This window comes from Coturnix japonica, chromosome 3 (assembly GCF_001577835.2).
Source record: "Coturnix japonica isolate 7356 chromosome 3, Coturnix japonica 2.1, whole genome shotgun sequence".
NCBI lineage: Eukaryota > Metazoa > Chordata > Aves > Galliformes > Phasianidae > Coturnix > Coturnix japonica.
In genome coordinates, this window is record NC_029518.1 from 28,242,455 (window position 1) to 28,269,606 (window position 27,152).

General features: G+C 37.0%; 1 protein-coding gene across 1 annotated transcript in view; it reads right to left on the reverse strand.

The window, feature by feature from the left end:
- Nucleotides 1–27,152, reverse strand: part of TTC27 (tetratricopeptide repeat domain 27) — a 90,710-nt gene that overhangs the window by 32,568 nt on the left and 30,990 nt on the right. The window contains exon 10 of the mRNA XM_015857781.1: nt 14,625–14,738. Coding sequence (XP_015713267.1) covers nt 14,625–14,738 — 114 coding nt within the window. The remainder of the gene's footprint in view (nt 1–14,624; nt 14,739–27,152) is intronic.

Here is a 27,152-nt window from a genome sequence, read left to right on the forward strand (position 1 = left end):
CAAGAATCTTACCATGTTTTTTTCCTCCTTCAAATAGAATCATTACAATATGGTAGCTGTAACGAATTTACAATGTCATCCTTTCAGCCATTCTTTCAATGAAACTATTGGTCAACAGGACTGATCTCATAAACCTCACGCAGAACATGCATTTAAGCTGACTGGAGGCCGACCCATCACACTTCTCTGTCAGGTCAGAATGACACTACCTGACAGCTGCTTTAAAATTTCTTAAAGCTAACTTTAAAATGTCTGAAACTAACCTGAGAATAATGCTGTCCTCTTTCTGAGACCGACCATGCCTGGTTGTTTTTCCCTGAAATGTTTTAAATTTGATGCATTTGACATATCTGCTGTTACTCCCTCTAAAAGCACGAGCAAATAAACTTTTTTAAAGTAAAGCTTTGCCTGTAGCAAGTAAGAAGGGTCTGACTGACTTGAAGCCACATAACATTTATCGTTGTACTATGATTCTTTTCCCCACTGTGTCAGGTATTAAAATAAATTGCTACACAAAATAAACGATGCCAAATGTTTGTGGTTTGTAATGCAGAATAGGTATATTCTTTAACAGATGTAGTTCTTCCATAGCAAAGCCACAAACATAGGATAGCCAAGCAGAACCCTTCAGCTTAATAATGTTTATATGCAGAATTTCATTGTTTATCTATCATACTCAAAAACATACATGCCTCTTCATGAGCCATTTAAACCTACTCTGTCTTCCAACTGGAACGCCCTGTTCAAGAAGAATAATCTACTGGAAACACCCTGTACTTTTTCTCTTGCTGGAAGACTTCAGTTTACCTAACATATGCCACACATTTGCTTTTCACTTACCATAAGTTGCACAAGCAATACAAAAAAAAAGAAGTTATTAGTCTGAAGGCAGCAGAAGCCTCATTCAATCTTAATCATAAAATAAACTATAACGTTTCAAAATAAGCATTTATGTATGTCACAAAAGTTTTAGTTAGAACTTAAAAACTACATGATAATTTCTGGAGAATGTAAACAACAAATACTCCAAATAAAGCAAAGACTTCCAGAGGGAAACTTAACATGACAATGTTATCAATTCCAAACATGTAAACATTTTCAGCTTCCTTCTACCTAAGGCAGAGACTGTATTCTGTTACTCAAGTACAAATCTTGAGGGAAAAACACACAATTTAATTAAAAAAACTTGCCACTGTCTATAAATTATTCCATGCAGCTTTTTCACTCAGTCTATACAGGCACAATTCTTTCATATTACTTAGATGTCCTTAAACGTCTCTACTGAGGAAAAAAATATTGTGTCTTATTTTGATATCTAGAACTTTTATATATATACATGTGTATATATATGTATATACACTTCAACCATAAAGTGCTCTCTTGCTGAAATCATTTTCATTTTTTGTCATTCAGTTGCAAATCTCAGGAACATCTTTAGTTCTTTGGTGAGGGAGGGAGACAGGAGTACGACAAGAAACTGATGTTCAGTCTCTTCTGTGACAAACTGTATAGAACATTTCACAGAACACCTCAGCAAGCTCACTATTTTCCCTTCTTAAAAAACATAAATAAAAAATCGTCTTCCTCAGAAAAGTTTCCCTATAGAATGAAACCTTGACTGATGATACTCAGTAGTTTCTGCTGAAAAATTACTTGGCAGGAAAAACACATTCTTCCAGTAGTTGAGCCTGACCCAGCAACCGTAGAGTATATGATGGTAAGTACATTAGAAATATGACACATGGGCAAAGTGTTTAAACTTCAGCTCTCCCAAAGAAATGCAATCACATAAAGACGTCTGTTTTCAATATATACGTTTTCTTGAAAGACCAATCCAGTTTTTCACTTATTCCTGGAAAGCTCTCTATACATCAGGGAAAAACAAACAAAACGCCTATCATTCTGTGTTAATGATTGATCTACTCAACAAAGAGAAAAATAAGCATCCTCAGCAACTGTTGGCTTGAATTCAATTCCATTTCAAGCAAAAATGGAAACACTCTCAGTGCATTAAATATTCCATGCCTGACTGTATGACGCTTTCAAACAGAAGCACATCAAGCTCCCCACAGAAATACAGTTCTTCCCAGAATCATAAAGCAGGGCTGGGTACAGTCTGTTTGGTATGTAATCAATTAAGAAATGAAACCAAAGCAACGTTTTTCTTTCACCTGGACAAAGTTTTATGGTCTGTGCTGGTCACTTGCACCAAACAGGTTGAGGGACTGACAGACAAGACACCAACACTTTTGCTTCTGTGGTTTCATGGAGCAGCAATAAGAACTAAACGTGGGCTTGAGATACTGCGAACCTTGCCCAATAGAACCAAGGGCTGCAGAAACAAAATGACAGACAGACAAGACAGTCACTAGAGTGGCCCTCAAGTGCTTAATTAAGGGTAATCACCTGTCAGTTCTAATGGTAGCTATCTCACATAGGAGAATTTGTGTTGATGATTTTCAGGAGGAACTAGTGTACTGCTGTCAGAGAAGCTAATACACTTTGCTTTCAGGTGCCCCCTTTCGCAGGGCCAGAGGGAGAGGACAGCTTTCTGCTGCCAACTTTCTGGGCAAATGGTGGATGCTCTGTCCCTGCAGACATTCAAGGTCAGGCTGGACATGGCTCTGTGAAACCCAATATAGCTGTGGATGTTCACTGCAGAGGAGCTGGACTAGACCTTGAAGGATCCTTCCTATTAAAACAATCCAATGAAAAACAGGAGGGTCCCCTAGCCCTCAGACTGCACCTTTAGTCTGGAACCAGAGGAAGGAAGACAAACTTCAAGCCAAGGGAATTATACTGGCAATAAACAGGTTGAGGGTTCCTTAAATGGTTTGGCATTTTCTAACTTCTCAGTACCTGAATTTGTAACATTAATCATGACCTTTATTTGTACTCATTTTACACAGGGATAGATGGGATAAAGGACAGACAGACTTCTGTGGTAGAATCATTCACTGCATTTGTATTTCTGGGCAACTTCAGTGTCTGTACCGATTTACATCTGGAAAAATCAGCAGGTATAGCACAGCAACGCACATAATAGTCACAAACAATATTACTTATAGCATTTAAAATCTAGTTCAGGCATGGTATGTCATATGTCTTACAAAAGCAGCTCCACATGTGTCAAAACATACAAATCTTATCACAAAAACACAGTGCTCTGATTTACAATGATCACAGTTACAAAGTAAAACCATGAAGGAATTGAGAAGCTGCAAAAGCAAATGGAAATGAGGAAACAAGCCAATATCATATCATCATAGAAATCTCCATATATCAGTCCAAATAAAAAAGCCCCTGATATGCTGGAAATCAGTTTTTGGTAGAAATAACTACCTGAAAAAGTACTCTTTCCACTAGAGAAACACAGTTATAAACTAATTTAAAAGCATGATTATTTTCATGTTGGAGTCACTTCACCTTTTTGTAAATTGCATAACCATCTAAAAAGTTATCATTTTACCTCATTAATTACATAGTAGTCAATTCTTTCTCTGCTTTCTTTATTTATAGTTTCATGGAAGTATTATATTTTTTCATTATTTCTAAATATATCTCACAAAGATCTGTGACCAGTTCAATAACCTTTCTCACAAGTCAATTTCCCCCACTTACTGTCCAATCAGTACTCTGGGTCAATGATCACCAGTCCCTGAGATTTACACTGCAGTTTTGCTGCAGATACTGATCTGCAAAGATCTTACTCTTAAGTGGTGGTTAAGAGCCAAACTGCCTAGAGCGTTTGCTGTGATTATCTGTGGTGTTGACCTACATAATAAAAGCAAAATGCTTCCAATATAATATTCTAAAATCCTACCCCTGCTTGGCCATACAACTACTTTCAGACCCTTGCTTTAAAATTTGAGAGTAATTATTTTCAGCTTTTCTCAGATTTCCTACTGAAAATCTCCTCTGACAATAAATGCATTGGTTTCTATTGAAATCACAGCTTGCGTGCTCTGATGAACCAATAAAGTAAAACATTCTCTTTTCCACCTTAAATCCTCCCCAAAATAAAAACAGCCTCTTGTCTCTCATTTCCCAAAACAGTTAAAGCTGCAGTAAAAATACCTTCTAATGAAAGACATTTTGAGAACAATGCTGGATCGGTTTCAAAAAAGATACAAACATTTGTTTCATTCTTATTGTTCTTATTCCCCAGCGACTCTTTTTGTAGGTCTTAGCTTCATTTCAGTAAATTAATATTTTAAGACTGAATTAATCTTTATGATACTGAAGAACAAAGTTCTCAAATAGTAGCCTATGCTTTATTAGTCTATGCTTTAAAGGACTTCTAAGCACACCAGAAACACTCATTCACCTGGCAGTTTTAGCAGGGGAAGACTGAAGGTATATTCCTTAGGGAAAGTTTTAGCAGGACAAAGAGAAATGCCTTATGTACACTACTCCAAAAGTAATGCTTTCTGTTTCATTCGATGGAAACTACAACAGTTACAAAGAACACAACAACACTATTAAAAACAGCAAGTTCCTAGCTACGTATCTCTGCTTTTCAACACAGTCACAACCATTAGCTCTGTGTTTTCACCAGCAATGAACAAGAGCCTGCATGCCACACTTGTAATCATCTGCATGGCTGTCCAGAACACCACTTGTCTTTCATATCACTGTCCCTCTGTTGAAACGAACCATCCACTGCACTCACATCCACTGTTTGGTCTCAAGAAACATTCAGCAAGTGCTGATGTCAGTGGGTGCTATTTTTTCTGCACGAAGGCATTCAGTTCCACCCCTTTGCTTCATATACACTTCCATGCTAGATGCCATTGTGTCAGACTTCCCCTCTACTGCCCTCTGTTACAAGGCAAAAAAAAATAATGAAATACTAGTGGGAAGGTTCAACCTCTGTCATACCACCACCATCTGCCTCCAACATCAGAGGTTAACATTATCATCTAAGAGGCATTACTTCTGGAGCAGCCCTTGTATTTGACTGATTTAATCTTATCTGTAGAAAACTAATAACCACTATTAAATTAGGTATGCAAACCTATCATCATCAGGGTGTTCTACATTTGCTCTGTATATTTTTTAAATTTTTTTTTAAACTAATAAAATTTGAGAAGAATGTTTTTAAATGACATTTTAACAATTAATTTTGTATTTTAAGACATCTCTCCTCGAAGATGAAGCATATTGCAGCCAGAGCAAAGTGACAAAAATTAATGCAGTTCAAATGGTTATGCCTCAGTGTTACTTCATTCAGCCAAACCATTTTGATTTGAATCTTTTTCTTCTATTTGAGACTTTCTTCTTTTTCTTTAAAAGATGATTTTTATCAGTAGTAAGAATAAGCCTTTCAATTATGCATAGCCTTTTTTCTATTTCTGTTTTTAAAATAAGGAGGATTCGTTGTAGACATGTTTAAAACACCATTTAGTGTAAAGTTACCATTGTTTAAAAATTTAAAGAATGATAAATGGCATTTCTCACATTCTAAATAAAAAGGTAAACACCTTTAGACTCTTTCAGATCACAGTGGAAATGCACTTGGCGAACACAGCAAGTGCATGTTATACTATCAATTAGATAACATCATATGACTAGCAACTAGAAAGATGATGAACCTGCATTTACAACTTGCTTCTTTCTAATGCAGTGTTTTAGGTCAAACAAGAAAAACACTTCTTACCAGCTCCCAAGGGTTTTCTAACTGAAAGAATTAGGCGTTGAGCTGCAAAAGAAAACAGACTTATATGCCTGCCTGAATCTACAGATGCTGAAGCCTGTTCTACTTCAGTGTACTTTCACTGCAGATACTTTCCCAGTGAATTTCTCTTTAAACTTCTTTACCGAATATGTGCTGCTAGTATAACAATTACTGATTATAAATGGAAGATTAGTATAATTTGTAATAAAAGAACTAAAAATCAGTTGGATTTATTAATTTTCCTCAATCCCTAACTGATGACACCACTACAGGATTTTCAAATGTTGTTTTACAGGTAGTGACTGCATCAAAAGATATTGCATGCATAAAGATTTTAACACTAAGTACTTAGCATAGAACACTGCAGCTAAATCTTCAGTGTTCAGTAATTGCCCTACACTTCCTATTCAAAAATAATTTTATCACTTAATTTTATTCCAGAAAACTAGACAGAGCATTTTGGTACATTCTGCCACTTACCTTTAGGTCTCTTGTCTGTCTAATTCTATGTTCCTTTGACAGGAATCTATGCAAAATTAGCGTTTAGAACTAAAGGACAACCAGTAAGACTCCCCCCCCCCCTCCCCCCACATTAATTCAAATGAACTTTTAAGATACAGGAAGATGTTTACAGTTGTAAGGCAAAGAAATATGCTGGGGTGGAAATTATTGATTAGGATGCTGGAACTGTGCATGCCTGTTTTTCCTAAGATGACTCATATATTAGATCCCTATTATGTTTTATTTTTTTTTATTCTACCAGCACACAAATCCCTGCAAACGTGTATTCCACTCTGAAAATAGTAACAAACACCTAAGAAACAAAACAATAACTGAAGCTGTCAGTATCAGTCTACTATAAAAAAAAAAAATAAAAAATTCTTTGTAATAGGGTGGGGAGGAAAAGCAGACAAGAGGAAATGATTCCAACAATCCCAAATGAAATATAAAGCATTTGGTTATCAAAATTAATACAAAAGAGGTCAAGGTCATGAGTAGAAGATAATTGGATTCATAAACGTCTGACGTATTATTTCCTTTTTGCTAAATAGTACGCTATGCAATTTAGAGCACCCCCTATGCAGCTGTCATATGGGATGTTCTGTTGTAGTCAAATAATACCACCTAAGGGAGTACAGTGAAATCAACAAGGTATTCAATACCACAGTAGCATCACTCACTATCAAAATACAAGCTTATTGGTCTGGACAAATACCAAGCCTAAAGTTGCTGACTGCCAATGCTTAGAGTACAGGTTTCAGTCTTAAAGTCCATCAGTGAGTTATGATTCCAGACAAATCCACTTACAGAGGACACAAATGCTTTAGAAAAGTACTACTGGTATTTTTATGTGTATGGCATTTACTTGTGAAATCTATAATTTCATAGTTATTTCACTTTCCTTATCAGACAAGTGTGGCTTCTTAAAAGGGATTTTTCATCTGCCACTAATGTTATTTATTTTTATGACATATTACAAATTCTAAGCAGGACTTCCCCTAAAATCTCTGGAAGAAGATAGACTTGTAAGATTATTTGTTAAGAATGAATTTACACTACAGGAGGCATTGCAATCACAAGTACTCATCTTGCTGGGGGACTTTAACCACCCAGACATCTGCTAGAAAAGTAGCATGGTGAGCTGTAGGCAACCCAGGAGGCTCCTGGAATGCACTGAGGGTAACTTCCTGAGTCAAATAATAGAAGGCCCACACCACGGGGGATGCAGCTGGGGACCTTTGCTCATCAATGCAAATGAACTGATTGGTGACATCAGGATTGGAGGCTGCCTGGGCTGTAGTGAACATACTACAGTTGAGTCCACGCTCCAGAGGGGTATGAGACATGCAGAGTAAAATTAGGATGCTAAGTTATAGGAAAGCTTACTTCCAGCTCTTCAAGGAGTTAGTCAAGCCATCCACAGGGCCTGAGCAGGTGAACCTTATGAATCCAAATGCAAGATCTTGCACTTCCGTTGAGGCAACCCCCACGACCAGTACAAGATGGGGATGAAAGGACTGAGCACAGCCCTACCAAAAAATACCTGGGACTACTGGTGGCAGGAAGCTGGACATGGCCTTGCAGCCCAGAAAGCCAACTGCATCCCTGGATGCATCAAAAGAAGCATGGCCAGCAGGCAGAGGGAGGTGATCCTGCCCCTTTACTCTGTGCTGGTGAAGCCTCACCTGGTGTACTGTGTCCGGATGTGGAGTCCTCAGTTCAGGAGAGACACAGACCAGTTGGAGCTTATCCAGAGGATGAGCAAAAGCTTAGGCAGAAAACTATGAATGCTGTGTCCCAGAATCTGTCAATATTGGTATTTTTCTTTGCAACCTGCTGTCATCATTTGGACAATTAAAAAAAAAAAAAAAGCATAGTTTTACTCTTCAATATAGCTCAAGGACTATTCTATTTGACATTATTAATCCTAATACCATCAAGTCATCAGGACAATATGTGAAGAGACCATAAAGGGAAAAAGGTAAAAGCTTTCAGAGCTACAGTTCAGGAGGAAACTTTTCAAAAAATGGAACATTTACAGTTTTTGGCATCTTTTTAGAAAATGGGCGACACAACAGTAGAACAGTTCAAGATTGAACATAATTCTTAAATGAGCAAAAAAAACTTGTGTTTCAAAGTAGTAACTGAGAAAAATATGAAGAAACTTTAGCACAGAAAGAATGGTTACATTCTTTTCCCCCATACTAGTGAATGCCACCGATCCAAACTGGCAAATACAACAGTATAGTAGATAATTTATAGCCAGAAATCAGTACCTGGAAAATTATACTATTTCATATTCTCTTTTAAGCCAGTGCTACAAAAACAAAAACTTCAGTTATTCCTGAATAACTCTTGGCAGACTGAGTATGACTTTTGTTGGTGGTTGTTGTTTTTCCAGCAGAAACCATAATTGCATAGTGGAAGAAAAACAGCGAGTGTCAAGCATCACTATGCTAATTATTCTGAAGCATGTTAATGTGCTCAGTGTATCCCCAGGACCACTTGTGCCATGAAACATCTTCAATCTGTCAAATCTGTCATCTGCTTAAGCAAAATAAAATATGATTTGAAAATGTGTGATTTGAAATTGAAATCATAACTATCACCATGAGGTCAGTCTCCCTTGCAATTGCCTTCTGAAATAGTAACATTTATTTCTAGAGTTCTGGAGAATTTCTGATCTTGTCTGGAGCTCATTAAGGAAAGGTTTTACAAGGCACCTGGTTTTTCTCCTCTTTCTAAAAACTTTTTGAAATGTGTTCTGTTAATAAACACAATTCAAAAGAGCTGAGAACCATTAGGATACCCATGTGGGATCGCCACAGGATAGAAGAGAAGGTGTCTCTTCCACTTATTACTCTCCTGAAGGGAGTGAGCTAAATCTCTCTCAGGTCACCAGCGTATTTCTCAAATTCCATGAACTATCGGTATAAATTTCAACTTTCCATAAAGCAAATTTACTGGCTACATTTATCATTCATTTTTTTTCCTTTTTCCTGCCTTCTCCCATTCAAAAGACAATGCAATCATTAAAATCTTATGTAATAGAGAAATAGACAGAGGTTGAAGAGGAACTCTTTGTATAGTGGGAGTAGTTAAACTGAACAGACAAGTGTTGTCATTACCTCAGTCACACTTAGAAGTCCCTACACCACTCCAACCTTGATTTTGAGATGTTTGAACAGAAAGATACAGAGATGGGAAAAATCTGAGTCTCGAATCCCTCTAGATTAAATACCTAGTGGGAGGAAGACTACTCCCCTCTCTTTTTTCAACTCTTCCCTTGAAATGCTAAATTGATTCCATGTTAAACAACAGCCAAATAAAGCAAAGCACAGGGAACAAATTGGCAAGGAAGGGACAGTTTTGTTTTGAAAGTAAAGAGAATATATTTCTATGATAAATCACACAGTGCTCTTGCTAAACTATTTCAAGACCATCAGTGTGAAAGTAATGAAACAGCAAAGTTCTTCCATTTAGGCAGGCTACACCTAACAAAGCACAAAATGCCAGCACTAGATCTATGCTGGCCTTCCTTTCTATAAAGGTACGCTAAAGTCTTTTCAGATTTGAAAACTGAACACTAACTACACCATGCTTCTGGTAAGAACAATTTAAACCAAAAACTCACAATTTCCCCTTTGGATACATACAGAAAAACATTAGTTGCTGGAGAAAATGACACTCTGAAGTACTATTTAAGTGAAAACTACAGGGCAGCTGACAGGGAATTCCCAACCACATACATCTGTGTATGACTAAGAATATAAAACAAGCTCTCATGTGACCTTTCAATCTTAGACAAAATGATTGGCCTATAATATTGCTAGTCTGCTCCCTGCACTCCTGAAGTCTTATTAAAAACACCCTTTTCAAGACACATTTCTCTCCCACTAACAGGCAAATTCCTTTGCTGCCAAGAAAAGCAAGAGAACCAGATGAAATATCACCGACATCGTATTGCATGTTGGGAAAACCAAGCCATTGGCTTATGGGCATGTTATCGCCAGGTGCAGCCAGCAGTAGAAAATACAATCAGAAAAGGGGCATGTAACAAGCTGACAAAGCTCCAGGCATCTAGGTAGCCTGTGTAACCACACAGATTAAGCAGCAGGAAGCAGCTGTAACAAGTCACTGTGGGATAGGCTTTAGTAGGCTACTGGTACACCAGGCACACAGCAGTTTAACCTCTTCTGCTGCCTGAGTAACATGGCTCTTACTTGCACACCCACCACCCTCTGCATTCAAGCACAGCTCTTTAATTTGCTTCATTCTTAGAAACATTTTAAAATTCACTGAGATGGAAGAGCACACTTTTTTCAAATATAAGACACTACAATGGGGTATTCTCCTATACATGCTCTAAGCTTCTTTAGTTCTTTAAAAATCATCCTTGCTTTTTCTCCTTTTTTTTTTCCCATAACTCCTAGACCACTCAAAACTCCCTTATTCTCCCTCATTCTGTTACTTGAGCTCTGGCTGCACTTTCAGCAGTAATTTGTGGTTTAGCAGCTTATTCCAACCCATTTTCCATTATTAATAGTTTCTGAGTTACTTCCCTACAACAGAAGGTAGCTGAAGATCCCAATGCTGATGCAGATGATGCAGAAATGGCAGAGTCCTACTTATGCAAAAAGCTATTTATCAAAACCTAACAGTTTTTCCTCCTGTTTTCTCTTCCTACTCCTCTCTCCTCACTTTCCAACTTAGTACTTAACCTTCCCCCATCTATAGCCAAATAGCGGGGGGGGAACAAAAAAAAACCCCAACCTTTTGTTATTATTATTATTTTTAATTGAAATAAAAAGCATGCTGTATCCAGACTTCACTTGGCAGCACCCTTGATCCAGACTGCAATAAGCACCACATTGGTCGTGATTAAATACATGAGTGGAATGTAAAAGTACTGTCTAGCTCTTCAATACTGTTCCCTTTTCTTAGAAAAATGGCTGAAAAAAGTACTGACTTCAAAAACTTTTAGCCTTATTTTTGAGGGCCTAAGGCTCATTTAGGCAAAAAAAAAAAAAAACTTGACAGAGATGGCCAGCAGCATTCAGAAAGAGTTCACAAAATCCCTGTTCCTCACTTCCAGTTAGCTACTAGCTGACGTACTTTCCAAAGTACTCAGATGTTGGTTCCAAAGTTCATACCATCTGAACTTCAGATCTTCAATGGAATCTGAAAGATCTTCAAAACAATCATTCCAACTCTCTTTGAAGATTGCCTGTTAGAATAGGCATTTAAAAATCATTTGATAACACCTTTTTAACAAAGTAGGGATATATGAAATACTTGGAGAACAGCAGCTACACTCAATCAATACACCCTCCTTTCAAAAATAGATGCAATTATTTTCAACTAATTAAAATAAATTAAACAAACATAGCCAGACCCATGAAACACACACTAAACAAATAAATAAATAATTGTCACATCAAAAAATGATTCTTGGCTTGCTTTATGGCTGAGAAGTTGCATATGTCTCACCAATGATATACACATAAAGATTCATTAGAACAACACGTAAATCCAGCACAAACAAGAGCTAAAGTAGATGTATGAGGGGCAAAGGGAACAGATGGAAATGGAGAAGGAAAGGAGAATTATGGCAGAAGGGGCCAAGAGGACAGCCCCAGCATCAACAGACAGAGAATATAATGGTCTACATGCACTTTACACAACTCCAAAGTTACACAAAGGACTTTGTTTACCACTTCTTATTGAATCTGTCTTAAAACAACTCTAATAATTATTTTAAAAGATAGGTACTTCAAAGAATGAATGACATGCCGAACTCATGAAGTTCAACACATCCAAGTGCAAGATCCTGCACCTGGGTCAGGGCAGTCCCAAGTACAGATATGCAAAGAGCAGCCCTGAGGAGAAGAAATTGTGGGTACTGGTTGATGAAAGACTCAGTGTGAGCTGGCAATGAGTGCTTGCAGCCCAGAGGACCAACTGTATCAAGAGAAGTGTGACCAGCAGGTTGAGGGAGGTGAGTCTGCCCTTCTACTCTACTCTTTTGAGACCCCACTTGGAGTCCAGTTCTGGAGCCCCCAACACAAGAAGGATGTGGAGCTGTTAAAGTGGGTCCAGATGAGTTCTATGAAGATGATGAGCACCTGGATCCAGCATCAGGCTGAAGTACCTCCCCTATGAGGACAGGTTGAGAAAGCTGGGGGTCTTCAGCCTGTAGAAGAAAAGGCTCCAGGCATGGGGTGCAGGTAGGAAACAACCTTATAGCAGCCTGCCATTACCTGAAGGGGATCTACAGGAAAGCTCGGGAGAGACTTTTTATAAGGTCATGTAGAAACATGCCAAGGGGAAGTGGCTTTAAACTGGAAGAGGGTAGATACAGATTTAGACTAGGTATTAGGAATAAATTCTTTACTGTGAAGGTGATGAGACACTGAACAGGTTGCCCTGGGAGGCTGTGGATGCCCCTCCCTGGAAGTGTTCTAAAGGCCAGGTGGGATGGTGCTGTGAGCAACCTAGTCTAGAGGGAGGTATCCCTGCCTGGAGGAAGGGGTTGGAAATACATGATTTTAAAGGCCCCTTCCAACCCAAATAATTCTATGATTCTATGAAATCAAAACATATGTATATATATTTCTTGTCTTAATCTTCCAAGTTGCACTTTCTTTCACACACAGTTTTACACCAATCTAAACTAATACACATCTTAAAAGTAACAGTGTATATGAAAATCCCATGGTTTTAAAACACATATTGCACTGATAAATAGATGCAGAACTGGCAAGCTCCTCAGGCACAACTTATGCATATTTATTAAAATGATGTATCAAAAACTTTGGCATTATGAATGGAGAATTCATTCAATGAGATAATTCAATGGGAATTTCATCAAGCATTAAGCCTATATTTTCTGATTCCTTAAAAATTCTTTGAACTGTTAGAAACTACGATATTAAAGTATTCCAATCTTACAGAACTCAAGAATGAAAACCATAAATGGAAAGTTATTCAAGTTATTTGATTAATTTAGCACAGATCAATCCCTATACAACTTTAACTATTTTTGGATACTGAGCTAAACAGCTTGATATGTTATCAAATAAACACAAATATATCATGATATTTCAAATATCTAGAAAACTCAGTGAAAGAAATTGAAAACACTGAGATTAAATATGATCTTTTAAATCATATATTCAGTGTCTATAGCGAGGTTGCCTTCCAGAATGTCACAGTGCATGCTACCAAAATCTGCATTATGGTGGTTGCAATAATGAATGTAGATAAATGTACATAAAATGATAAGCCCTTCATGAGATTTCCATCATGAGAGTGTCAAACTGTACCGCATAACAGCATCCAGGACTCAGGTTTATCAAGCTAGACAAAAATGTTGGAAACGCTCCAACTGCTTTACAGATTAGGGCATTGAGAATCCTGAGATCATTTCCCAAATGCCACCAGATGCTACATCTTCTCCCAGACTTGGAATCCTGGCTTCCTTGACATCTCCTACTGACCCTAGGAAATTCCACTACAGGAATTCTATGACCTCCCTCAGCAGATGAAAAATGCAGCAACAGATCCAAGCTGTGCTTCTTCTAATATTCATGCATTAATAATGATTTGAAATGAAACATCAGCTTCTCAGGATTTAATTGTGGACAACCATAATCATTAATTTTGTACATTCATGGCTGCTTTAGTCAGCAGGATTGCTGCCTGACAGACACAAAGTAATGCCTGCTGTTCATGCGACAACAAGACTAAACAGAATGAAGATGACAGATGGCTAACAAAATTCCATCATATGGCGAAAAAAATCTTTTATAAAGCCTACAGAGTTCTGCTTTGAAATTTTTTTTTCTTGAATAAATCCCACTAGCTGATAAATTTCAGATGATTTTTTTATTTTTACTATTTTTATTTGAAAACTGATGTACACTTGGAGCAAGATTGTTTAATCGCTACCTCAAACTTACACTGCAAATACTAATCACTGAATACCACATGAAAACAGTAAATAAGAAGTGCAGTTTTATTCATAAATGTATTTTCTTGTTCTCAACAAGAGTGATCATTTGCAAGCTTCAGTTTTTTCTATAGATGATTTGTTTCAGTAAAAAATGTTTTAAAATAGTAATAGCAGCGTTACATTCCTGAATCCTCACATGAAAAAGCTCCTCAGATATCAAGTGTATCAGAAACTGGGGATAAGAAAATGGATTTTAACTTCAATCTTCCAAAACTTTAGTCTTTTGGACAGAAAATAACCATTCATTGGTTTATACATATGTGAGTTTGTCCAAGGATTGTCAGAAACGCATCTAATTGAGACATAATTAGAAACTTTGGCTCCCTACAGTTCAGAGAAGAAGCTGCTAACTCCTGCTTGTCTCCATCCTATACATAAAGAACCCATATTCATAACTCAGACATCCACATCATGTCAAGGCAGAAACCTTACCTGTGTCTGCTTCATTGCTCGCTCCATTCTACGAGTGCTTCCTTTCTCAAGCTTGGTCCGAAGAAGTAAGGCTGAAGTTTGAATGGCCCAGAACTTCGGCTGAGAGAGCAAACACTGTAGAGAAAACAGCAGTTTAAACGATAGGAAAGTCAAGTTTTTAACACCATTCTCAAGCACAAATTCTGTCTCCTGTTCTGGAAGTCAAATATATGGTTGTATTATTTATTTGATAAAACCAAGGCTGTAAAGAGCACATTTATTAATTTTCAGTAGAAAAGAAGACCATCAAATCAATTTTCTCCTGCCACAGCACTCTGTGAACAGGGTATCCATATGGTGCACAATGAACATCAGTATGGATTAAATTGCACAAAGCAGCTACACACAATTAAAGAAATACAAAGAACTTCACACTGAGAAGTCTGGCTCAGTCTTCTCACTACTAGAGAGTGTAAGACAGCACTGAGTCTTCTCCTTAGCTTTTCCTATCTTAAAGTTGAGCAAAATCATTCTCCCAGCCTCTCCTCATACTCCAGGTACTTCAACATTTCCATTAACAGCATCTCTATGTTAAGTTAGCTGAACTTGCTAGGAATCTCAAAATTATTAATAAACTTCAAGTTTGCCATGACTTGAGAATAAGAGCAAGCTTTTGATGTGGTAAGTATACAGTCTAGATAAAAGCTTTGCTAAATATATGGCAAGTTATATCTTTGAATGCCCTGCCATGATGCTGAGAACTTAATGCCAATTCCAATGACCAATTATTAGAAAAACTCAAGAAGAATTATGCAGCCGATATATCTCTATATTCCTTAATAATATATAGATAGCGTGAATTCTTTCCAGAATAGTTTCAAACTATAACTTCTGTTAGATATTTACTTTGAAGAGGGAGACAGCAGGGAAACTTCCTTGCTAACTTTATTGACACTACAAATACAATCCAGCTTCTCTAAAAAATGAGACTTGCCTATAGATATTTGTAGACTGATGAAAGAGCCTGATGAAAGAGTGGTTTCATTCTTCCCCTTTAAAAATCTCCTAAAACCTTAAAAAATCTGCTTGCTTACTTGAAATGTCTCACAAATTCCTGTCATTCTGTAATCTGTTTTCTTTTCCCCAATGTTTTCAAGGAAGCAGAGACAATATAAAACAAATACTCTCCAAGCAAAACTACAATGGGAAGTAAAAGAGGCAACAGCAAATGAGGTAGAACAAAAGCAGTATGAATGCATGTACCAGAAACTTTAACATCAACTGATCCTTCCTCTTCAGACTGACAAGCCATGAACAAATTGCTTTATGATTTCTAGTTAACATTATAGTAGTAAATACGCAAAGGCTTCCACAGCATTCTAACTGTGCTAAGGACCTAAAGTACAAGGCGAATGTAATTACAGTGTTCTATAATACACAAAATTTAAAGTGCCCTTTTAGAAATTATGATAGTATATCTGTTGACTGCTCCAAATCCCTCCTATCTCATCCACAGAAGTCCAAACTCATATTTTGTTTGGTCTTGAGCCAAATCCTCCACTGCGGGAAGCAAGCAAAGCATTCTGACACAGGACCCAGGATTCTGATCTTATTTTTCAGTGGGCCATTACAGGCAACTGCTAAAACGAACCTTAAGGGGTTGTTTGGCCAAACACTTGAACAATGCTTATTTTAACTTAAAATAAATAAATAAATAAATAATAAAAAGCTATATTTGTGAGAAAACTCAACTTTTCTCCAATTTTCTCCACTGCTGATTAATAATTTTGTCAAATTATTGTGTTTTTCACTTAAAGTTTTCCTCTGCTAAATGGTGGTTAGAGCACTGTGCCCTGCCTGCCCAAAGGGTCAACTGCACCCTGGGGTGCAGCAGAGCCCAGCACTGCCACCAGGAGCGGGGAGGGGTTGCCCTGCCCTGCTCTGTGCAGCCTTACAGTCATTCCTATTCTGACTAAGGATCCTAGGTTGTAAAAGGTATTTATAAAATGAAATGCAAGGTATACCTGCTGTACAATTATGAATGAATGAAATACAGAAATTCTCTAACAATTTCATTATATAAAAACAGCTTTTGGAAATGCCCGTGACAATGAGAAACAAGCCTAATTTTCAGTTTAAAAAACCTTGTAATTATACCCACATTAAGTTTAATTTTATGTCAGAACTCAAATGCTCACATTTTCACAGCATTATTGTAAGGTTTAAAACAGCACAGGCACACAAAAAAGCAACAAACACCCATACATGTAAAGAATACAGAGTATTTATATTCAAGGACTTTTAAAGGATGATTTCAGAGCCTGTACCATTAATTAATGAGTTTTCATTTTCCATCCAAGGTCTCCAGATTTTCTAGACCACAAATGATTTCTTGTCAGTCGCAAAGCTTCATATTTCCACTTAAATCTAAACCTAGACTTTATACTTTTTAAACACATGAGACAGACGATAACAAAAGCAAATTTTGTCAACAAATTGTCTCATATCAAAGATCGATAAGAAAATAAATAACAAAAAAATACTACTGAGAATCCTCAAAAGTAGATTTGTTCTTATTTTAAGCAAAAAGCAGTGAAATAAAGAAAAACAACGGCAGAAAAATACATGAAGTGAGAAAAAAGGAAAGATTTTCTGCTCCAAATGGAATGTTTTCACATGGGAAAAATCATGATTCCAATCCTTCCCCACATGTTTTTTCCTACTAAAAAAGAACACATTTACCTTTCTCCCCTGTCATTTCAATGTGTAGAAAGGAGATACTACCAAAATATCACATAAAACTCTTTCATTAAATGTATCACTCTTATGTGATAATTGAATGAAACAATACGAACTTCAAAGTCTTATTAACAAAGTAGTTAGCAGTCTATTACTGCAACATCACCTTCCTAATATCCTAATTACTGTGTAAGAAAAAAAAAACAGCAAGCAGTATCTGAATTGTGAGACAGGTGATAATTACAAATGACATTCAGTTCAAACTCAGTTACAACAGCTTTGCAAAACCTGGGCTAACTCACAAGTACCATTATTTAGCCTCATCCACATTCAGAGTTTAATCTAGGTATGATACACTCCCCGATAGCTCCCAGAGCTTTCTGTTAAAGAAAAAGAGTAAGAATGATAGTGGAAATTGCAATATCTGTACAAAATTGAGAGCAAGCTAGCAAGAATCTTCAAGGGAGATTGTGTCACTAGTATGTCATGTATATAATATCATATTTAGGCCCTGGAATGTGTCCAGAAAAGGGCAGTGAAACTGGTGAGGGGTCTGGAACACAAGTGTTATGAGGAATGGCTGAGGAAGTTGGGATTGTTTAGTCTGGAGAAGAAAAAGCTCAGGGGAGACTGTATTACACTCTACAACTTCCTAAAGAGAGGTTGTGATGAGTAAGGGCTTGGCCTCTTCTCCCAGGCAACAAACAGGACCCGAGGAAATGGCCACAAGTTGCACCAGAGGAGATTTAGATTAGACATAAGGAAGAACTTTTTCTCTCAGAGTGGTCAGGCCTGTTGAGAGAATGGCTTGCCAGAGAGATGGTGGAGTCACTGTCCCTGGCAGTGTTCAAAAGGCATCTGGATGAGGAGCTATGATAGTTTAGTGTCTTGTGGTAGCAACAGTAATGGGAGGACAGTTGGACTAGATGATCTCGTAGGTCCTTTCCAACCTTGTGATTCTATAATTCTAGAAACAAATGTACACTAGTAATAGTTGGAAAGTTAAAAAGTTTGATTTTAAAGAAACTAATAACAGAGAAAACTGCTTAAAGCTGAAAACCAAGAACGTAATGTGCTTAAGGTGAAATAGAAAAGTAAATATAAACCCTGAGAAAGAGAGGACACATCAAGGAATATCAGTCATCCACAATACTGTGGGGTCTGTAGTTGACAAACCAAACAAAAGCAGTCCTTTGACAGGCAGACATCTGTATTAGTCAGTCATAATATACAGAAGATCCAAATTTTTCAGAGGGACACTTCTGCACGATTCTTCTATTTACAAACATGGGATTTCCTGTAGGAATTCGTTCTGACATCCAAGCCAGGAATAGGCTACATGAGCTTATTAGAAATGTTAGACAAGAAGCTGAAACAACTGCAGTTGATTACTTTGTAACTGCAGTTCTAAACTATTTAAATAATTTCTGATTTTTCTCATTATTACGAATCAATGCTTTAAGTAAGCCCATTCTACTAGCATTGTAACTTACTCACTGATAAAACACTGATATACACCGATAAAAAAATCAGTAGCTTAGCAAACTATCACAGTTGCTATGACAGAGCAGTTATTTGAAAATTGGAGTTTCAAACTCCAAACACTTAATTGCAACCAGTTGTGGAATTCACAAGAGTCTGCACAGTCTATTGAAGAATCAAAAGCATTCTGCTTATTGCTCTAAATTGCGAGGACATGCTGAAATGACTTAGTTAAAAGCATAGGTATGAGGCACCCTGAGAGTTACTCCATTTCTTTGTCTTATCATCTCCTCCAAAGAAATGGCCTCTAGTTTAGATTCACTCGGTTATTTGCTGTGATATTTAAAATTACAAGCAAACAGAAAACACTAGGATGGATTTAGAAAAAAAAAAAAAAGAAAATGAATCTAATTTCTTTCATTACCCATTTCAGATAACATAACTTGTGAGCTTAATTTTTTGCCTTCCCCCTACACAGGTTAATTTCCAAATAACTTATATGGAATTAATTAATAATTATCATCACTAATTAATCCTGTTTCATATACTCAAGGTTATTGTTACATCATAATTTCAAGAAATCATCCAGATAATTAAGATGGAAATACTAATTCTGGAATAGTACTAAAGGCAATACAACTTCAAAACTAATTTTATGATTTCCTGGAAGAACGGAAAATATTGTGGTAAGAAGGTTCAGCCTCTACTGCTATTCTACCAACATCCACCTCTAATGTTGTGGACCAACATAATACAGTAGGAGGCATTACTTTTAGAGCAACACTCACATATAACTGAGCATGTATGACGTATTATTAAGGACCTGCATTTTCCTCTAGTAGGTCTTCCATTGATTTTACTGAGTTACATCAAAAGAGCATATTACAAAGTCAACCGCGAGACCACTTCTGATTTATTTTTTTTTTAAATGTCTCTTAAAAGTACATTTTGAATGTTATCTTTCTACACATACTGTGTTTGACAGCAGTGAGGTAAATTACAGAGAGAAGAAGAAATCCCAAAAGTATTCAAGTGATGCAGGGGAAGCTTTACTTTCCTGTACTGGCCAAGACATCAACATATGCCCAGTGCCATTTTCCAGCATTACTTTAATATTCCATATATATTTCAGTTGGTTCAGACCACACATTCAGTGTGTTTTTTCCAAAGTCTAAAGCTCCAGTGCACGACAAGGGTTTATTTTGGTCTACAAAACTAATCCTGGGACTGCACGACTAAAATAGCTTTTCACCAAAACAGGTGTTAGCTGATCATGAGCAGAGCTGGGCTTACAGCTCTTAGCTGCAGCCATTAGAAATACCTCTCAATGTTTAAAAGTCAAGAGCAAGGCCAAAACACCATCAGTGATCCATACCAAAGGATCAGTTTAATTAGAACATTATTTTTAACATTTGCTTTGTCTAGTCTTGTCTGGTAGCCTCCGCACTAAAGCTGTAACATTATATCATTATAAATACAGAGTACCTTTTGTTTAATTTGACTGACTCCCCCTGAAATTTATCATACCTGGAGGTAGACAGAATAAATACATTATAGGAATTACTCAGTAGCTGGCATAATCAGCTCAAGTTAAAAGAGGCTAGCAGTTTTCTATCTCTGAAATACTCCAACATTGTAAAAGGCTAATGATTTCACTCTAACTGCTTATGATTTTTTTTACTCTACCTCTACTAGAACACTGTTCCATTGCAAATAGGTAAGATCCTGATATTTACCCAAAGGAATCCTCACATTCCATCCTTCCAGTACTCTAAATATATTTCTCCTTGATGACACTGCTTTCAAGCAATAACTTTACTCCTTCTGATAACTACCTTGCAAATAACAGCTATTCTCCTCCTCTCCCTCTGCCCCTTAAACTGATGGGAGGTCAGCTTCTTAACTCTGCTGTTTTTTGTGCCATTTCTGAGGCACATGAATTCAGGCAGAAAAGCCTTGGATTTAGCACTACTAAGTATTTTACATAAGTGTTGTAAGAGGAAGATGCCTTTAGAAGATCATTTTGAACAAGCACCAAACTTAGAGGCACCCTGTGAAAGCCTCTTACTATGAACAATGCAAGTGTTTACAGACAGTGAAAGATCAATTTCAGTATTAAGCAAGTAAAAGATTTAAGTGAATATTATTTACTACCCCATTAGTGGAATGAAACGTCTCCTTAAAATGAGCAGACAATCTAACTGCATACAACCCTTCTTCATTCTGTTACTAAGACAATCATATTCCCATAGTCAGCCAAAAAAAGCCAAGAGTATTTGCTATGAAAAGACTATACATTGCTGTACGTATACTGAACATAATGGAAAGGGATACTGAAAACAGTCATTCCATAATTTTTTTTCATCAAAATAAACGCATCTGCTACTTGCGGCAAACACTAACAGCTCAGCTCTGCAAAAACACTGTGAAGACTATCATTTGTTAACTGCTCAAAATACTGTTACTAATTCATCAGAAATATCAAGAAATTTCAGCACTTTTCTTCATGTGTTTCTCATACATACACTTGAAAGGAAGTATTACCAAAGCAAAACACCACAGCTTCTTCCCAGCTATAAAATAAGGCTGTTTCTTTTATTTTGTTAAGTCAATACTCAAACTTTGCATACTCAAGTTGTCAAAACCTCTGAAAGTCCTGATAAGGAAGAAGAATGCTTTCCCAAAAGAGAATATCCCCAAACTTCCAGCTCCATTTTGTTCATCTTGTTTTTCTCTAAAAATGGCAACACAGGGAACATTGAAGTAAAATAAGGCTGCCTTATGTAGTCTTGGTTCTTGCAAGAATCATTAAAGAAAACAACCAACTTCCCTTTCCATTCTGCATGGATCACAGAATCACAGATTGACCCAGGTTGGAAGGGACCTCAAGGATCACAAAGCTCCAACCACCCCTGCCTGGCAGGGCCACCAAACTTCCACATTTACTAGATCAGGTTGCCCAGGGCCCCATCTAACCTGGCCTTGAACACCTCCTGGGACAGGGCATCCACAGCCTCCCTGGACAGCCTATTCTCCTAGTAAAGAACTTCCCCCTAACATCCAACCTAAATCTTCCCTCTTTCAACTTAAAACCATTTCAAACCATTTCATGTCCCTTTTCAACCTGAAGTCATCCCTGGGCTACCTGTCTGCTGCACTGAATTTTAATTTTGAACGAAAAGCAACATACAAAAACCCTATATCCTCTGTTTGTCCTACCAGATATACTTTTCATTCTCTAAAAGGCTGCATCTTTCTTTTTCCCCCTCTTGCTTCCACATACACTTATTCAAATGGAGGAAGAATATCAAAGAGACCTTTCTCTCCTCTGAAAATCACTTTTCAGTAGTGTACAGGGAAATAGCTCAGCACTTAATAGAACAATGTTTACATCCAAAGTTCAGTCCATATCTGTTTCTTCTTCTTCACGGTTTCTTTACATCTTCTAATTACACATCAAAAATTTCCTAAGCTTTCTCAGAAGCTGAATGTTTCTATGATTTTTCTTGGAAAATCTCCTGTCTCACTTCATAACCCAGAGACTCAAACATGCAAATATTGTCTGTATTGAGAAAATGAAATTAAGACAGCTGTTTGATCTAGACACAGAATCTGATGCATCTAGTCAGAAACAGAAGAAATACAAGGATGTGATGAATGCCATTCTAGCTAGCAGTGAATGCAATTAAGAACAGAACTCATCTGATAAGGCACCAGGCAGAAAGGATTTACACTACATTCCTGCAGTTAACACTCAGATGGAATCCCACCATGTTAGAGACTACACAGAAGAAAATGCAAATGAGCATTATAGAAACATTGGCTTGCAAGGGATGCCTCATATGTTCCACAGAAAAAGTTACATGAGAGTACAAGAATTTACAGAGTGAAGGATCTTCAATGGAAATACTATAAGACTCAAAGTTTTGTCTGAATTTAAATGCAGCAAATACAGAAAAGCAAGCTCAGATTAGCTTGTGGGGATTAAAAGTATATCAAGAAACACCTGATGAGCTACAACATGCTTCTTTAATCCTGTGTAACAGTCTGACATCAAACTTGTACGCATACAAGTAGTAACATTCAGAAGAGCTTATGGAAGGAACAAAACCACTCTTTAAAGTCATTTTAGCTATCTGAAAAATCAACTCAAATTGGGTTCTGCCTGAATAATGTTTTAATATTTTTATTCTTTTAGGGCCTTCTAATAACAGTCTAGTGTTATTATCTGAATTCTACTTACACATCCAAACTACAAGATCTATCCCAGGTGACAAGAATTGTTTTAATTTTCTTCTATATTAATAGGCATCAGTGGGCTGATATTTATCAAGTCACCATGAGCTTAACACTCAGCAATGATATCATGCGGTTTCAATATTCTAAGCTCTTGCAAAAATTTTAAGGCAATCTTTTTACGCTGTTGCTTAAGCTGTTTTTTGGTTTGCATTTTGGTTCTTTTTGCTTTGAGATACACATTCAAGTTCAGAAGAAAGTTTTCCCTGGAGGCTCTTAATTTTATTTAAGAAAAGGAAGAAACTAAGAAAGGAAATGTCATGAAGAAAGAAGATACTATTTTATTTAATAGAATCTGCTTGCAACGACTACTGGAGGGTAAGCCACATAAGATGAGGCTCCTATTTTCACTTAGAATGAAGTCCAGCCATTTTACTGATACTTGCTGTACTGCGCCAAACCTATCACTTACGCTGAAAATAACTTCAGCCAGATTTGACTGTAGTAGCATTGTCTTTTTCAGGTCTGTGGTTTGGACCTACTCCTGAAAAAGCACAAGTACAGACTTCCATGCCACATCATAGTACTGCATTTATTTCCTAAGGCCCAATCTCAACAGCAATAAATTAGGCTCTTGGATTTAAATGGCTAGACCTTTAACTCTTTGGTACCAGTGATAAGGGTTTCCTTACAATTTAAAGGACAGTGAATTGCCCTTATCTATTCGGTCTATTATTATTATTTGCCTCTTTGAGCTGCTCAGGGGAAAATCAAAGTTGGCAGCGCTCTGGACCACCAGCAAATCCCTCAGGCCTGACAGAACCTACATCCTCCTTACGCAACTGCCCAGAGCAGTGGGATTTGTCTAAACTCCCCCCCCACCTACTCATATTCATGAGCTCACAACTCTTCTTTCCAAAGCCTGTCAATCATAATTCCTGTTTATTTGGCATGGAAGACCTGGAAGACAATTGCTTTATGAACTGCTGCTATTTAATATACCATACATATTCAAACTTTTACCTTTACTTTTTGCAGAGGCAACTTCAGGACAAATATTCATTTGCTACAATTATCCTTAAAATATTCTTAAAAATAAAATACTCAGAAAGTGAGCATCTTTTGCCAGATGGGAAGGTGGGGGTAGCCACAACTCTAGTTCTCAGAGAGATCTCTAGTACAATCATAAAAATGATAGAACACAAGGCAGCCTTAGAAGTTCTTCAGATCCCTCAGTAAAAGGCATATAGTTATCATCTTGTAAAGAACCAACTTAAACACTTCCACAATTTCAAAACTTTCAGATTAGCACAGATGGCACAGCAGGAATACTTTGATAATTGCATACAGCTTCTACATTCCAAAAATATCATTTGTTAAATCACCCTATAATGATAGTAATGAGTCAAAAATCAGCTATTACTTTTTTTCCCTGTGACACAGACAAGAAAACTTAGCAAGAATGACTTATTTAATCAGTGATTTACAGTAAGACTTACACTGACTTTACTATTAAACTATGTCAGAACAATATATAAAATGTTATATACACACATGTGCGTGTATATATATGTATAATCAGTTTGGAAAAACAGCTGTGTGTAGAAGATTGGTGAGGCACAGCAGAGGAAAATCCACATACTGCCAGGCTGGATTCTACAGAGAGCATGCCATATCTGGTTTTCCCATTTTGAATGCCAGCATCCACCACAGGAATTTTGTCTACAACAGCCTCTGTAATTCACAGGTCTATGTATTGCAATACTTGGTGTTCACAAATAAGCACAATGTTGAATGCAAGAGGCATGCCTCAATTACTGTTTGGTGAGTTACATGGCTACAGATGAGTCTGGAAGTGACAATTTCAGTGGGTGTTCCAGGTCAGTCTCAGCAGTTTCCCAGAAAAAGAGAATGTTAACAAGTCTCCACATCCATTAAAAATATTTGGGTTCTGATTCCTTCCAGTTCCTGACTTCACCACTAGAAGTGTTCTGTCTCATTAAAGAACTACTGTTCACATTATGTGCAGTAGGATCAAGCTGCTGGAGGTCACTGGCAGTCTGGCATTAAACTTTATGTGCAAAAGTTGGGTTTCCCAAAGCAAAGCAAAGTTGCAGCCAACTTCCTTTTTGAGTCTGAAGATAAAATGACCCTGAAAATAGACTGACACTTTAAGCAGCAAGAAGGAAAGGAATAGAAATAGGGACACGCAAGAAGGAATTAGGAATGATGAGAGCAAAAGTGAAGGTCAGATAAACAAATGGAAAGTGAGAGCTGACAAAGCTCAACTGAGGGGAATAAGGCCTGCTGAAGAAAGTACAGCTAAAGAAAGTGGGAAACTGCCAGTGGCAAACATTAATGCTGGAAAAAATGAGTGAGACTGTTGGAATCATGAAAGAAAAACCCGTCTTAGTGTGTAAAAGTCAGTAACATTCCTAAATCTGACAAGGTTATGTAGGGAGTAGCTGTACTCTAAATATATTTATCTAGAGACCAAAGGTAAAGACCACGTCTGGGCTAAGTTTAGACTTGAAAGAAGTAAAAAGCATGAGCTGTAATGGACTGAGATGCAAACGAAGCCTAGTACCTGTTCAGTTGTATTATGCATATAAACAACAGTAATTTATTAAAATAACTCTGACAAGCGAATGAAGAAGCTATGAATGCTTTCTACTATATGTAAGTCACACCCTTTTCATTTAAGCAGCCCTAAGCTTTGCATTTTCACAGTTCTGTCAAAGGTTCAACACAGATAAACATATGACTACTGCTAGGTAGGGGAAAGATACAGGAAAACAAATACACTCACTGCAATTCTCAAAGAATAAGCTGTAGGATAAGAAGTCTTATTCCAGCAATTAACCATCTTACTTACTTTCTGAGCCTTACTAATGAGCTACTCAACAGCTTAAAATCACTAAAAACAATTTGCTACCTATTTTTCTTCCCTTTATTCTGAAAGCAAAAGTTCATACTGACATGTATTAAAATAACAAACGAGTGTTCAGTTTTAGCCAATGATAAATACAAACTGAACACAATATTAATCTGGGGGAACGCAAATACATGTGCAGTTTCTCTTTGAATGTTTTAGTTCTGAAATCAAACACCTCATTTGACAATGCTTCTAGCAGTGAGGGAGCAGAAAGATCTTTCACAGTCCATTTTTAGCTATCTCTAAAAGTTCCCTCTCATCTTTTGTCTAGACTATGATAGAAGTCATTACTGAATGTGTTGGCCAACATAAACTGACAAAAGTACTTAAAATCTAGCTGACAAGATATGAAGCCTTTCAGGAAAAAATGCCAAAGATCCAGCTTAACTAATGCAATACATGCTTGGGGATTATATAGGCAAGGCAGTGAAGCCTTCCCAAACACATCAGAAACATACCAACTAACATCCAGCTCTATGATTTTTATTTCAGTTCAGAAAAGGTCTCAAATCTCAACTTCACAGATAAAAAGCATAAATAAGTGATGCATTTAAACATTTTATTGGCACTTATTTGAATAGTCTTCATAACTAACAGCCCCACTTGCCACGATCAAGTCGGCCAAACCAAGCATTTCAGAATTTATGTCATAGAATCATATATGCTACTCATACCAATTTTACAGAGTAAAAAAGTCTGAATTTTCACACAGTAATCATCAGCAATTCATGAAATACATTGACACTGTTTTTATTTATTTCCTGATGCAATGATCTAATAGGCACTTAAGGCAAACTACCTTCTGAAATCTTGTTCATGCATGTGTGCTGTCACAAATCATTTTTCTAAATAACAATTTGCTTATCAGTATGACAGTTACCCTAGTAAAATACATCTGCATTAGAGAAAAAGGGTAGCAAAGCATACTGACAGAGTACAGGCTTTTTTTTTTTCCACGTAGATTTAAAAGTTCTACTAAATCTAAGCTGTAAGAATTTGTTTACAAACCTTTTCCTAAAATATACAAAAATGAGCCTTCCCCTTTAATTCTCCTCTCTTCAACAGACCAATGGACTTGGAACTTACACATTTTCTTCCCCACAAAATTCTTAAATTGCTTAATGAATCCTCACAAGAAGATGCCACCTAAAAATCTT